Raw genomic sequence first — 14848 nt, forward strand, 5'->3', positions numbered from 1 at the left:
GGCCTCGAGTTTATCTTTCTTTACAGCTGAGTAATATTCCATTATATAAAAGTACCATAATTTTCTTATCCAATCCTCAGTGGATGGACATTTGGGTTGAAATGAGAACACACTTTATGATTTCTCTATAGCCATAAAAAAAGTTACAACCAGGGCCTCTAGGTGAAGATTGTGCACATAAAAGACCGCAAAAGCCAAGGATATAGCTCAGCGGCATAAGTGCTTGCCTAGCAAGCCTGAGGTCATGAGCTTGATTCCCAGTACCAAAAAAGATCACGAAAGACCCCACTGAATGCTGCCTTACCTTTTTCCCTGAATCCTACCTGGTTTGTTCAAAAGTGGCAGAAGAGGTAGTTGTATCTTTCACAAGTGAGATCCAGATGCTGCTAAGCTCCAGAAAAGTGTAAAATACCTTAATTTCAATATGACAGATTTCTTGGTTTGGAAGATAAAATATTTGAGGCAAAAATGAACTTTTACTTAATTAAAAACTCTAATATTTAGAGTGGTATATTGTGCAGAATAACTTGTCATCTGCTTACTTAGCTTTATAGAATTTATATCCATATTTCTACTATGTAAGAAACACCTACAAAATAATATTCCACCCTTTATATTTTCAGAAATATAAACTACACAAGGGTAGTAGCATGTCTGTTTTAATATTTGGAACTAGACACCAGCTATCTAAGTTGTGGCACATAGAAATAATATATAAAGTCACTTAACAAAGGAACATAAATTGCTAATATCCTATCACCATTATTGAAATTCTGTATCATTTTATTGTTCTCTGTGCTGTTGTGCTTATGTATTTGTTTTTGTTATGTTGTTTTCTTAATTGAAAAATAAAATTTAAATGTATATATAAGGATAGCTGGAATAGGTGTATTACTGATGTCTGTAGTTTACTGAGAGGAACAGTCAATGTTTAAAATTCTCTTTTTTCTTGACCAATTTTCATGTTTGAATTTGGTAATTAGAATGACTGATCTGAAAACAATATGCAGTGTAAGAACCATTGTGAAACGCCTACCATTTTGTGTGGTGAAACTCTAGCATCATTTCCAATGTTGTTTTAAAAATATTTTTATTGTTTTTTACTTGTTACTGTCTTTGATTGTTTGATCAGTCTTACATTCTTATGTCTAATGGACTGAACAACTTCGTTGAAGAACAGGATGTAATTTAGCAGCCATTGTAAGTTCCTATCATTTTGTCTTGAGGTCACGTATCATTTATGCTGTTTTTGTGTTGTTTTGATTTTGTCCTTATTGTTATTTTGTCGGTTTTTTAATTTTTAAAATAAAAAAGAAAACAAACAGCAAAAAAATACTAGTGGCAGTCATTTTCTCTCACAGAGGAAGTTGAAAAGAAAACATTCTCAGAAGAAAAATCTAATGAACTTTGTGGTCTTTATTTAGGGAAAATATTTTTAAAATCTCAACCATTTTTGGATATGTGGCAGTTTCTCAATTAAAATACTTTTGGTTCCAGTCTTTGCTTTATAACCATATTACAACTAGATGACTGGAAGAGTGGCCATCATTTTCAGCATACATATTTTATCTCATTTGTACATTTTCATCACTTACTGAGTAAATTTTCTATAAAAAGTCATGTGTTGAAACTAAGATGCATGACTGATAATTCTAATGCCCAAAGATATCACTGTGTTGATACATAATGCAAAAGAAGAGAGGTAGTTTATTGATGGAAACAATCTCTTATGTGCATCACTTTTGTTTATCAAGAATAGTTAGTATGGGTTCAGTTCACCTGATCACATTTTAACAAATGTGTATAGCACAATATAATGTTATCCACATGAATACAGTAAAGAGAATTGCTCATTACCTCTGATAGCTCTGTTGTTTTAGTTTAAGTAAGTAAAGAGATTGCAATTGCTAGCATAGTAAAATTTTAATCTGGGAATAAAATTTTAATTCTGAGAGGAAATTTAGTGGAATAATATAAAAAGAAAGGAAGCAGATCAGGGATAAACCTTCAATAAGATCCCTGCGGTTAGACTAAATGTGAATTGCTATGTTGTAGACAAAGATGCACAGGAATTAAGCTTTCAATTCAGATGTAGTTTATTTCTCCATTAAATTAGATAAAATACCTATTGCTTTTTCAAATTGACTTCTCTTTGATCTTAATGTATTTATAAACCTATCGTTTCTTTAATATAGTTACATAATCCAAAAATTACACATATGAAATGTTCATTCTCTTCTATTGTGCTGAAGATCACAGAAATTTATGTTCCAATATGTAGGTATTTAAATGAAAATATACCACCATTTTAAAAACTAAACAACAATCCTATATCATACACACTGAAAGAACATGAATGCTCATTCAACCAATAAATTTTTTTCACAAATGTTGCTTTTTATGGAAAAAATTTTGCTTTGCTAAAAGTTGTTCTTTTAGTGTCTTATTTTTTACATTAAAATTAATTTTATTTAATTCAGAGCTCCTTTTAAAAACACATAGTTTGAATTTTACCAACATTGAATGTAATCATGTGTGTGTTTGTGTGTGTGTGTGCCTCTGAAAACATTCTCTTTTTGTTATCAGAGATGGCAGTGACCTAATGGACAGATGTTTGTCACTAGTCCTTATTCTATAAACAGAATTTGGGCATTTAACTTAAAAGGAATGATATAATTAGTTTACAATACTCCAGATATTTTCAAAGATGAGTGTCTGAAGCATAGGTATATGTATGGAAACACATGATTTTTTAAAAATACAAAAAAAATGTGTAAGACCGAAAGAACTAAGCTTCGAAAAGGACATTATATTAGGTTTCATAAGACCATGTTTCAAAAAAATAAATATATTCTTCAAACTATGGAAAATTGCTCTCAAACATCAAGTCCTATCAAGTCTTAGTTTGTACAAACCAGCAAAATTCACTTTTAAAATAAGAGGTGCTGGGCCGGGCGTGGTGGCGCACGCTTGTAATCCCAGCACTGGGAGGCTGAGACAGGAGGATCATTGTGAGTTTGAGACCAGCCTGGGCTACAAAGCGAGCTCAAGGTCAGCCTGAACTGCATAGTGAGACCCTGTCTCAAAAAGACAAAAAATATAAAAAATAAAATAAAAGGTTCTGTGTGTATGTGTGTGTGTGTGTGTGTGTGTGTGTGTGTGTGTGTGTATGTGTATCTTTCCTTAGCTCTTTGTATCTAGTCAGAAGGGATTAAAACAGTCTTCTGAAAAAAATATAGTGTTTCTAAGTAAATACAAATCACAAATTCTGAATTCTGATCTGGAAAGAGTTTTATACAGCTAATATAGTTAATATACTTACACACATACACACTTGTATAATAGTGAGACTGAATGAATCTGTAGTTTGAGTGAGCAGAGGAGGAGATTTTGAAAAGGCGTCATTTGAGCTGAGGTCTAAAAGCTGCAAGCTAAACTTACAAAGGGGCTTGTCTATTGGAATTGCATTTGGAATATCTGTGGAAGCAGATGTATATACCACTGGGAGAGCAAAGACCACAGACTCTATACTTTTGTCTTAAGTTGAAAACGCTTGTATCAAATAGTTCATACTCATTCATAAAAATTAAAACATTCCTATTGCGGCACAGAATTACTCTAAGGGACTCATTTTTCTTAACATTGTTAAACACATAGTTGGAATGTTAAAACAGTTACCTAATTCTTTAAAAGGCTTTGATAATACACTAAGTACAGTGCAATTTTATGTGTTTGACTGTATTTATATTCTCCATTTGATTTATTTATTTCATACGTGTTTCCCAGGACAGTCCACTGGTCTTACAGTCTGACAGGAATGTAACAGTGAATGCGAGAAATCACATGGGGCAGCTCACGGGACAGCTGACAGTGGGTGAGTGTTTGCGGTAAAGAGTTTTCATATCACCTTACTCCCCTTGACACCGTGGTGTGCAAGACGGGAAAAGTAAAAGAACGCTATTTCTCTGTTAGATAACTAGACATGTCATTATGGTCAACTGCCTTTCACATGATTTGATACACTATGAGGCTAGGTATGTTTTTCTCCATTTAGGAGTTATTACTCTTGGCAGTGTGTTGTTATGAAATGGAGTTACATTTGTGTTTATTGGTCATTACTTCTGACATATGAAATGCACCATTTCCCTAAAATATTTTATAATATCATTTAAAGAATAGCAAAGAGACATAAAAGGCACATGCAATGATACTGCTAGATCTATATTTGTTTGGGGAAATGATTTTATTTTATACACTCTCTGCTTATATATGTTAGAAATGACACAGTTCTTGCATATAACAAATCCTAGTGCTTATCAATTACTTATAAAAGGTTTGCTGAAATTATCAGTTAGCTATGATTTTTAGGATGTTGGAGCTACAAATCAAAGTATTATTATGTATTATAAAATATATTTTATGTAGTTCATATTATATCAAAATGTGAGATACTATTACTTGACTCCATTTTATGAGGGAAAAGCCCAATAAAAAATCAAATGCAACTGAAAAATTATGTAAAGGTTTGATATGAATTAGAAACTAAATCAATATTAGAATACTATCTTTGTTCTAGGGTGAAATTACCCAATGCTGACACTGTATATATCTATATCTAATTTTTCAAATTATAGATTTATTTGCCTATATTATAATCTTTATTATAATCTAAAACAACATAAGTACTTACAATTTTGAGGAATGATTTATCTTTATTCTCACGAGAAATTAGATCCCATCATCATTTGCATGTAAATGCGTTTTAGTATTCCTATTTAAATCATAGAAAAAGATGACATTCAAAATGCAACAGTTATAAACATAAATTTCATTGTGTCTACTTCCTTTGTTTATAAAATATTTTGAATAAAATACTTATTTTAATGAAATTATATAGAAACATTTCAGAATATATACTTTCTATTTAATTGCATTTTATCTAATTGTTTTGTTTCATATTTTCTTAATAAAAGTGTATAATTGTGTATCTATCAATTGCTATAGTTTGATAGGATTTTGTAATAGGTAAAAATATGTCATTTTCAAAGACAGCAATAAGAAAATTGATTACAAATTAAAAGATGTTTATGGATATATATTTGATTCAGAAATATCAGACACTAAACTTTAATGTTACTGCAAATTCATGCTAGTTATGTTGAAACTGCATAAGCAGGCCAACACATGGACCTACATTTCGCAGATTTTACATAAAATAATTTTTTAAATTTGAGAATTCTTTATAATATTTCCTTTACATTCTGTTCTTCATATAATAGAGACTTGGTAGATATGAAAAAATGTAAATTAAGCCCAAAAAGATTATATCAAAGTCCTCAGTCAAACATAAAATGTAGAATTCTAAACTGAAGTAAAGCAGCTTTTAAATTACAGTGACTGTAATATAACACCATTTACATTTTGCTACATGCTTTCCTGCAGAAATTAGAAAAACATATCGCATTTGTAATTTACATAAAATAATTTTTTAAAGTTGAGATTTCTTAATAATGTTTCCTCTACACTGATGCCTTTTCAAACTCATTTTAATGTACTATTAATATTTATCACAGGAGGGGAAAGAAGAAGAGGAAAAGTTAAGTTTATTTTTAAGTCCAGCAAATTAATAAGTCAATGATTCAGTCAGTTATTTCTGTGGATAGAAAAGTCTGATTCCAGTGAGGCTTAACCTAAAAACTGGTCCTCTGAGTGTACGGTTAGTGACTTGCATCTTTTCACTGCTTTGCATTTCTCAGTAAACATAGATCAAAAGAAGAATTAGACTAGAATTGAGGGAATAGGGAGATTAGATGTTCTTATTTCAAGTCACATCACATCGGGCTACTTACTTGAATGGGCTGCAATAAAACAATTTATCTTTTGAAGATTCAGTCTTTTTCCATCTCTAAGCTAGGAATAATGACACACATTTTGAATATGGTTATGATAATGCTACTTAATTATATATTGAATCTGTAATTATTTTGATAAGTGTGTTTGTAATTATTGATGTATTTTAAGTTACAAATGCATTGCAAAATGTTAGAAATTTCATGACTTTTTATTCTGTGTATCTAAGAACAGTAGTTAAGTGATACGTGATAGATTATGATACTATTGTAGAGCTGTGTAGCAGTGTCATGGATAATAATTACGCAGGATGTACAGAAACACGAATCATGAAAGGATAGATTTACCTTTCTACGGAATTTGAAGACGCACTGAAAAATTTCAGCAAAGTAGACGAGTGACTTTCATTACATAAAATAACTATTGCCAATCTCTTTTCTTGTTTCTTAGTTTTTCTTTCCTTTCAGTTTTTATTTATGGGCACAACCTTGATTATAGCACTTGACTTTGATACTATTTGGTAATATTTAAAAATAAATTATCACAAAATCAGCAAACCATTACAGACAAAAATGTCATGTATTCTTCATTGTCTAAGTAAAACCATTCTAATATCTACCAATCTATCAATTGAAATTAGGAAAATATAGTCAATTCTGTCAATGTAGGAAGCAGGAATAGTTTTTCTAGAGTTTATTCCTATATAGAGGAATAAAGACTCTCTGCCTTACCATTAATTATTTCTTGTGGTTCATCCTTAAAATAATATATGAGGTTTCAGCAAAGGATATAACCCTTCGCTTACACCATGAGATTCTCTATCTCTATAAACCTACCTTCCTCTATTTCAGGTACTTAGGAGACCCACTGTGCTAATTTTATCCCAGACTCACTCTCTGGATATGAAACCCAATCATTTTTATACCAATAAATGCACAGAAAATATTTTATATGTTTAGCTAGCTCCAGTATAATCAAATTAATCTAAATCTTTTAAAACTAGGTAAAACATTAGTTTGACAAATATTTTTGTGAAATTATGAAGTTCCAGTTTTGTGTTAAGTTGGTGCAATAGCACATTTAATATCAGAATTTACCCACAAAGTGTAAGATTAGATTTTTTCGTAACCAACATAATTTTGGAGGAGATTAACAAACTCAAGTTTCTTTCTCCAAATTTCCCTTCTTAGAATAAAGCTGAGAGAAAAGAATGTGCTTGTTGTTGAGAAGTGGTTAAAGTGGTTAAAGTCTGACCCCAAGAGGTCAGACTCCTTGAAGAAAAAGTAAGAACTTTCTTAAACAAGTCTGAGAATCACTCTGCAAGTCAAATTTTTTTATTATTCAATCTATAGTCTCTTCTTGATAAAGGTGACAAAAATGGTGTGTGATTTCAGATGTTATATATTCATGTGATAGCATGATTTTCATGACTTTCCATAAAATAATGTGGATAAAAGATTTGACTTATACAGCATCATTCACCGTGAAGAGTATCTTCATTGTGTATGTGATACATACAATAAAAATAATTTCTTTAGGGCTGAACGTATAAAACATTGTTATGCAATTTTGATAAAATCTCCCTACCACTAGTGGTAGTAATAACTAACATTTTAGGATATGTATTCACTAAAAATATAATATTTCCACAATATCATGAGGATAATTAATTATCCTTTACCAATAATATTACATTGATCTTGAATAAAATAGGTTTAAACTATATTTATATGTTTTAGAAGTAAGCATATAGATTTCAGAATTACTGTTCTTTAATAAATCTTAGCAAACTTGACTAAAGTATTAAATTATAGATTGTTTTATGTTGTATCATAAAATATTTTTGCATTGTATTATTAAATGTTTTTATAAAACAATCAGTAAACTGTGATCTCTCCCTTCTCGTCTGCCTTGGGTCAACTTTCTGTGTATTTTGAGGATACAAATAACAGGGCGATGAATGGAGAAACTTAGCAAAGAATGTTCTTAATGAGTTGAACTACTTTATATTTTAAAATAGCTCCTTCATTTAATTTCAGTCACAGTGGTGTCTTTTAAGGAATTCCTAATGGCTGCTTATATAGTTCTATGGCATAAACATGAGACATTCCATAATGTCAAGTCGGTATCATCTTAGTAAACCATTGGGCAAACTGTGTATTTAAAACTGGAATGTCACTGTCCTGAAAATTTACTTGTGAAGTGTGCTTAAACTACAGTCTTCTACCTCAAATAGTATCTCATATTTTGCCATAATACTTTTTATTGAATGTTCAATACATTGGAAGAAATGAGTCCTGAGTGAATGAACTTCTAAGAACTGCTAGATGTTATTGTGAGAATCCTTTACTCATCTTCCAGAATCTCATTTCCATTTATCAAATGTGAATGAAATGATAATCAAATTGTATGAAAATCTTAATTACAATTTTTAATTACTCATTTTCAGATTTTCTTCTTTAATTCTGAATGTATCCCATCATGGATTTCTTAAATAGGCCTGAGTCACAGTGGAAAGCTGGAATGACATTTGAAAGAAATTTAAACAATTTATATTTATAGTGAGTAAAATTTTTCCATGTTCCATAACAGAGGTTTAAGGATCACATAGTAGAGAAAGCTGTGATGGCTTCAACAAAAGAACCAGTTCTCCTTTCTTCAGAGGTTTTGAGGTGCTTGGATATATTCCCCAGTAGGACTTTTAAGAAAGTCAAAATCAAGGCTAGGGATGGTAACTGTTACACGCCCCAGAATAGACATTTGGGACAGATTGTCTACCATTTCTATCATTCACTATCATTCACTTAAACAGCTATCATTCACTTAAACACTAACAAAAACATTTCTTAAAAGTCATGACAAAGGAAGATTTGTGTGGTAAGAAAAAATCAGAAAAAAAATGGGCACTGGGATTCTATAAGGAAATGTTTTTTTTTTTTATTTTTTTCTCTTGTAATTTTTGAGTAATACACATGACTATGTGACAACAATGAATATTTTCAATAGAGTTACTAGTCAAGGAGTTAATCATATTTTTAACATTTTTATTAGCACATCTTTATTCATAAGAAAACCTACAGTGAAGGTGTAAAAAGAAATATAGCTAATGGGATGATGCTACTGTACCTATGGAGAATAAATATTGTCTTCTGGGGGACAAAACTGTCTTCCTCAGATCCACCAATGAAAAGTTTAATAGAGTTTTGCTCAATATAGTGTGCACTATTTTTAACATCTCTACTTAAAAAACAAAAACACCAGGCCTACAAGTAGCCTAACAAAAATGTTTAATGAATACTTGAAACATGAAAACAAAGTGACTATATGAAGTAATTATAAGTGGTTGAAGAAAGAAAGAAATTTTAGCGGCCTGACTTTGTTCAGAATAAACATCTAGATAATATCTGCAAGAAGCAAAATGTGATCCTTTTAGATTTTTCTTAATTGAAATTTACTTTTACCTAGGTTTGCCACTGAGATCAATATGTATATACTCATATTTATAGCAGCCCAATTTTTAATAACTAAACCTTGAAATCACCCTATGTGTCCATCTGCACAAAAATGGATAAAGAAAATGTGTTCATATGCCATGGAGTACCACTCTGTCATAAAGAAAGATAAATTTGAGTCATTTTTAGGAAAACTGATACACTTTGAGACATAATATTAGTTGAAATAAATTAGACACATAAGCTTTAATATTGTATTGCTCCTCTTCTATGAGAAATCCAGAGTAAACATAAAGACCAAGACAGAATATATGCAGCAGGAAGGAGGAGGATAGTTCTTTCTCAGAGGAGGGGTTGAGGAGTTCAAGAGATGGAAGAGAGGGAGGGGAAGAAAGGGACGAAGTTGAAGAAAGAAACTGAGATGTGTGATGTACATGAACCAGCTCCTCACAAGGAGTGTGAACGTCACATACTGCAAACATGTCAAAAAAAAAAAAGGAAGAGAATCAAAGAATAGGGAGAGGGCTGAGGCAGGAAGGGGAAGGAAGAAAGGGTTCTGCTTGTGAAGCAACTTCCCACAAGGGATGTGCTGAGAACATGTGCTAATACGCTAAGCTAAAAATATTTCAAAGGCATGAACTGACAATAAAATTGATATCCTTTGGAAAAACTAGAGACCCTAAGATTCTTAACTGGATTGATTCTCCTCAAATCACTTCAGTATGTCACTTATAAAGCTGCCCCCCCCCGACACACTTGTGTAGAATTTTACAAATAAAGTATGGTGAAGCCAAACTAAGATAGGTATATAAAAATGATTTCTGAGTCCACAGACATAGAACTATTAAGACATAAATGTACTTTATTACATGCAACACGACATGGCATAATTAGCGCCTGAAAGCATTTTTAAATTATTTTCTAATCCCCAAATTTGGCAAAAATAAAATCTCAGTGATGTTTAGTTCAACAAATCACATAAGTAGTAATTAAGTCTTACTATGAAGAAGTTGATACACAATGATACTCATTAGGATTTTTGATGCTGCTGAGCAATTTTTTGAAGAGCTCCACAAATTTAAATTACTCCAAGATTTCACAACAGACACAAAATCTGCTTCAGAGAACGGATCTTTGATTGGAATTAAGAGATGCGAAAGAAAACTGACAAAATCAGAACATACAGTATTCCATGAAAATGATATAAATGTGTGACAATATATAGATTTTACTGTTAGCGGTAGTACACGGACAATTCTATCATTTGCATAATATAGCAAAATGTAGAGTACTTTCACCTACAAATGAAGATTTTTCTCAGAAGCAAGTTTTAGGAAGCATATGCATTTTATCAACAGCACGGATGCAGAAGCCAGCTGAATCCCAGTTCTGTCACTTCTTATCTCTGTGACCTGCAAGTTACCACGGGCTTCCTCTCCAGGCTTCCTTGGAGGTCATCTGAGCATCCACCTGCTGTTGCTGATGTGAGTTTCAAATAAGTTAATATATGTAAAGGATATGGACCACTTCCTGAAGCATAATATGCATTATGTACATGGTAATATTTCTAGGTTTTGTTAGATCGCCATGTGAATAACCCTGTATACTTGACCAAGCCTCTGGGCTCCTCTTGCCTTATATATGAAGTGAAGCTACTTTGCAGTTAGATTCTGTCTGTGATTCTTTCTTACTCCAAATCTGAGAGTAAAATGCTACTTTTTTACCTTTAGGATGAAATCAGTTAATTAATCTTCTGATTCACGACATTACCCATATTCAATACTAGAGCATGATATCAAGTTTGAATTTTTGACTCCAATTATGGGCATTATTTCTGCACTCAAATATAAAATGAAGAAGGAAAAATAGACAACTAAGTAAACATTCTAGATATGTTTTTATTCTTTCATAAAATCAGGTGTCATAAAACATTTTTAATGAAATCCAATCCACACAGTAAGTCACCAAGTCCAGCCAGCTTATATTTGTCAATAATTAACGTCAGTGTGTTTTATTCCAAAGTGAATGGGGAAAAATGTAGATTAGAGTTTTATAATAAATATTTAAAGACACCCGAAGTGACATGTAGACTTGCGTTACAGCAATTACTGCAAACACCTGGGAGTCACTTAATTGACTACAGATGGCGTAGGACATAAAAAACGTAGAAGGTTACAGATTACTTTCACATACCAAATTCATGTTTTTTGCCATTGACACCTTTTGTTTTTAACTTACACAATATTTTAACAGTCTGGGATGACATTCATAACGAATATTTTATTCAAAGGAAACTATACAAAACCATAGAGAACCGACAAAAAACACTTGGGTTAAATGCTATACAATCATTTAAAATTATAAATGCATTGTTGATTTGGGGTTCACTCTTAAATATATAATTATTTAATATTTATTAATATTAATCATGACTCGCTATTGAGTGTTAATTAAATTATTGTTGATTAGTTTAATATTAATTAATCAATTTGAAAAAATTGTAAGTAGAAGCAGATGCCTATGATAGAAATGAGGACCTTCAATCTCTATAACACCGCATAATGAGAATTATATGAGAGGAATAGGCATTAATGTGCACATTTTTAAAAGTTATGGCACAGAAATACTTAGATTATTTTACCATCTGAATCATTATTTTAATTTTTTAATTATTCATTGTTTCTAGAATGGAAAAAAGAATTGCCTCTGCTGTTTAAATTCCCAGTAATTTGTAAAGATTAAAAAAAATCAGAATTCTCTATAAATTTTTCTTCCTGGAAAAGCTAGCTGAAAATTTAACATAGATGGCTTGGCTGGTAACCTGTCAGGGTTTGTTGTCTCTTTCTCTTTCTGGGTATTCCATGACCTTCTGTAAGATTGATCACAGCAGTTTCCATTGGCCCACCACCCCTTAGCAGAGCTCTGTGCTATGGTCCTAAAGACAGTCCCAGGAAGATTTTGACTTATTAAAGCCAAGAATAACCAGTCTGCTAAAACAGTCCTTGTGCATATATCAAGGGATACTAATGCCTTGTTTGATGTGAAAATGTCTGAGGTTTCTCTCCTTCTATGCAAAGAATATATGGTACAAAATATAGTCTTTGGTAATAACATTTATAGTTCTCAGAGAAATAAATCTAGTCGAGTATTTGGGAATGAAGATGGCAGGATAAAATTATAAATGGTGATTTGCTTAGGACACGGTGGCATAATAATCCTTCTTGACCCTACCTAGACCAGTCTGTCTTCTCACCTAGCAATAAAAGGAGATAAGATGGCTAGGGATATAGCCCAATGGCAGAGCACTTGTCTAACATGAACACTGCCCTGAATACTATCCCCAGGATGTCAATAACAGAAGTAATAAAAACATTTTCAAAAAACTTAATGTAAGAACTAGAAATTTCTGAGTATGCCATAGTGAGGGGATCACTATACAGATAAAAATGTATTACTTTTAAACATTGTGATTATACACCCTCAAAGCATGATGACAGCTCAGTGTATAAATTCTAATATTAAGAAATCTTTAATGAAATAAAAGTGACATGCTACAAAGCTTTTCAAAGGAAAAATATTTAAAAATTAAACAGCAAATGAGTAGCTTTATGCTTAAATTTTTCATATTTGACTAGGTCCTATACGCACATGACTAATCTAAAACTAATGCATCTGTAGCTAATATACTTGGGCAGACTTTGTTTTTTAAGGAGGCTCCCTTTGAATTGTGACTTCATGAGAAGATTCAAAACAAATCATGAAATTAATATATTTTTTCTTTTTAAATGGTATTAGTTCAATACATAAACTGTGTAGGATTAGATATTCTTGATTTCAAGCAAATATATGACAAAATACCTAGAGACAATAATGTAGAAAATATTGTAAATGAAGTCAGAGCTGATTAAATATGTTAACCAAAGAACACTGACTGACAGATGGAGAGAAATCTTAGGAAAATCTTAATATATCTTAATATACCTCAGAATTTTAGGTGCATTTGTGTTCCATACATAACTGACCTATGGAACATGCAATTTTGTGTTGGCCTTAATAAGAAAATTGTCTGGATATTTGGTTAATAGGGCATAGTGCTCATAAATATATGGTTGTGGCACTAATTATCATAAAACATCTAGGGGTAAGAAGCTAAATTAAAATTTATGAGTCAATGTGTACACAGATGTTTACTTCTGCATTCCTGAACCTAGACGAGGTCAACCCAAAAGCCAGACTACTAAATACAGTGCTAATTGCCTCATCCAGGGAAAGATGAAGGTAAACATTTGGGGTGGGGACATAAGTTGATAGTGTAGGTCTAGTAGTGTTTTTTTTTTTTTTTTGTCTTAAATTTCATTATAGATGTTGTGTTCAGTCTTAACTGTAACTTTGAAGAAATTCCAAGACAGGCAATGTATTCACAAGAAAAATAAAGCATACTGAGAATAAAAGAGAAAAAAGGGAGCAAAAAGTAAAAGGAAAAATGAGTCATAACAATTTTTTCTCCCAAGTATTTATAAGGCTCCTTCAATATGTACTTCATTATAGGAGGTCTTCCTGGTCCTCACTGAGGTCCTGGAAGTTTATATCTGTAATCCCGTGGAAAAGTTTTTGGAATGCTAGGGTGTTAATTCCAATCTACCACTTTCAATGAGACCCATGATGAGAATAAAGGCACTAAGGCATATTTATGGTTGTAGGGAGCCAAGGGATCCTAAGGTCAGCTAGGATAATGGCTAACTGGAACAAAGGCCTTAACCCAGGCTGAACCTGGGTTTTATTAATTCATGAACAAGGGAGTGGCTTGAGGATGAGTGAATGTAAGAATGGTGGGAAGCTAGAAGTACTGTGAGCTAGGCTAGCTAGGAGGCCTGAAAATACTTCTATAAAATGCAGAGAGAAGGGTATGCAGAAAGAGTAATCTGTATGACATAGCTGAGGAAGTATCTAATATTTTGAGGTCAGTGATTCAGCTCTGATGTGTAATTGTTTTTGCCCTGGACAGTCATAACCTCTTATCACCAGGCTGGATCCCAGCCAACAGCACAGAGCATAGCTCTCCATCCCAGCCGGGGTCACACATGTTTATGTGGGAGTTAAGAGGGGTGCGAAAACACCACGCTTTTTCTTTGCTTCAGAGACTACATATCAGCACCTCGGCTGGACTGATTTGCATTGCTCAAAGCCAATTGAAGGGATAAGAGGAAGTCTTAGTCAGTTCTGCACACATCACTACATGGAAATATGGCCAGGTTTAGACAAAATATAGACAAATGCCCCTCATTCAAGGAAAGTCATCCAGATAGTCCTCCACATTTCATAATGAGGGGACGATATTATGAAGACATATTAAGATTTCCTTAAGATTTCTCTCCATCCCTCAGTCAGCATTCTTTGGTTAACATATTTAACCAGCTCTGACTTCATTTGCAGTATTTCCTACATTATTTCCTCTATTTATTTTCTCATATATTTGCCTAAAAGAAGAATATCTAATCCTATACATCAGTTTATGAATTGAACTAATACCATTTAAAAAGAAAAAA

At 32.2% G+C, this 14848-nt stretch overlaps 1 protein-coding gene across 1 annotated transcript in view; it reads left to right on the forward strand.

Moving 5' to 3' along the window:
* The window catches only part of Sgcz (sarcoglycan, zeta), a 1013519-nt gene that overhangs the window by 894143 nt on the left and 104528 nt on the right, over positions 1–14848 (forward strand). Inside the window, exon 4 of the mRNA XM_005398345.2 lies at positions 3787–3874. Coding sequence (XP_005398402.2) covers positions 3787–3874 — 88 coding nt within the window. The remainder of the gene's footprint in view (positions 1–3786; positions 3875–14848) is intronic.

This window comes from Chinchilla lanigera, unplaced genomic scaffold (assembly GCF_000276665.1).
Source record: "Chinchilla lanigera isolate Chin_1 unplaced genomic scaffold, ChiLan1.0 scaffold00062, whole genome shotgun sequence".
Taxonomy (NCBI): domain Eukaryota; kingdom Metazoa; phylum Chordata; class Mammalia; order Rodentia; family Chinchillidae; genus Chinchilla; species Chinchilla lanigera.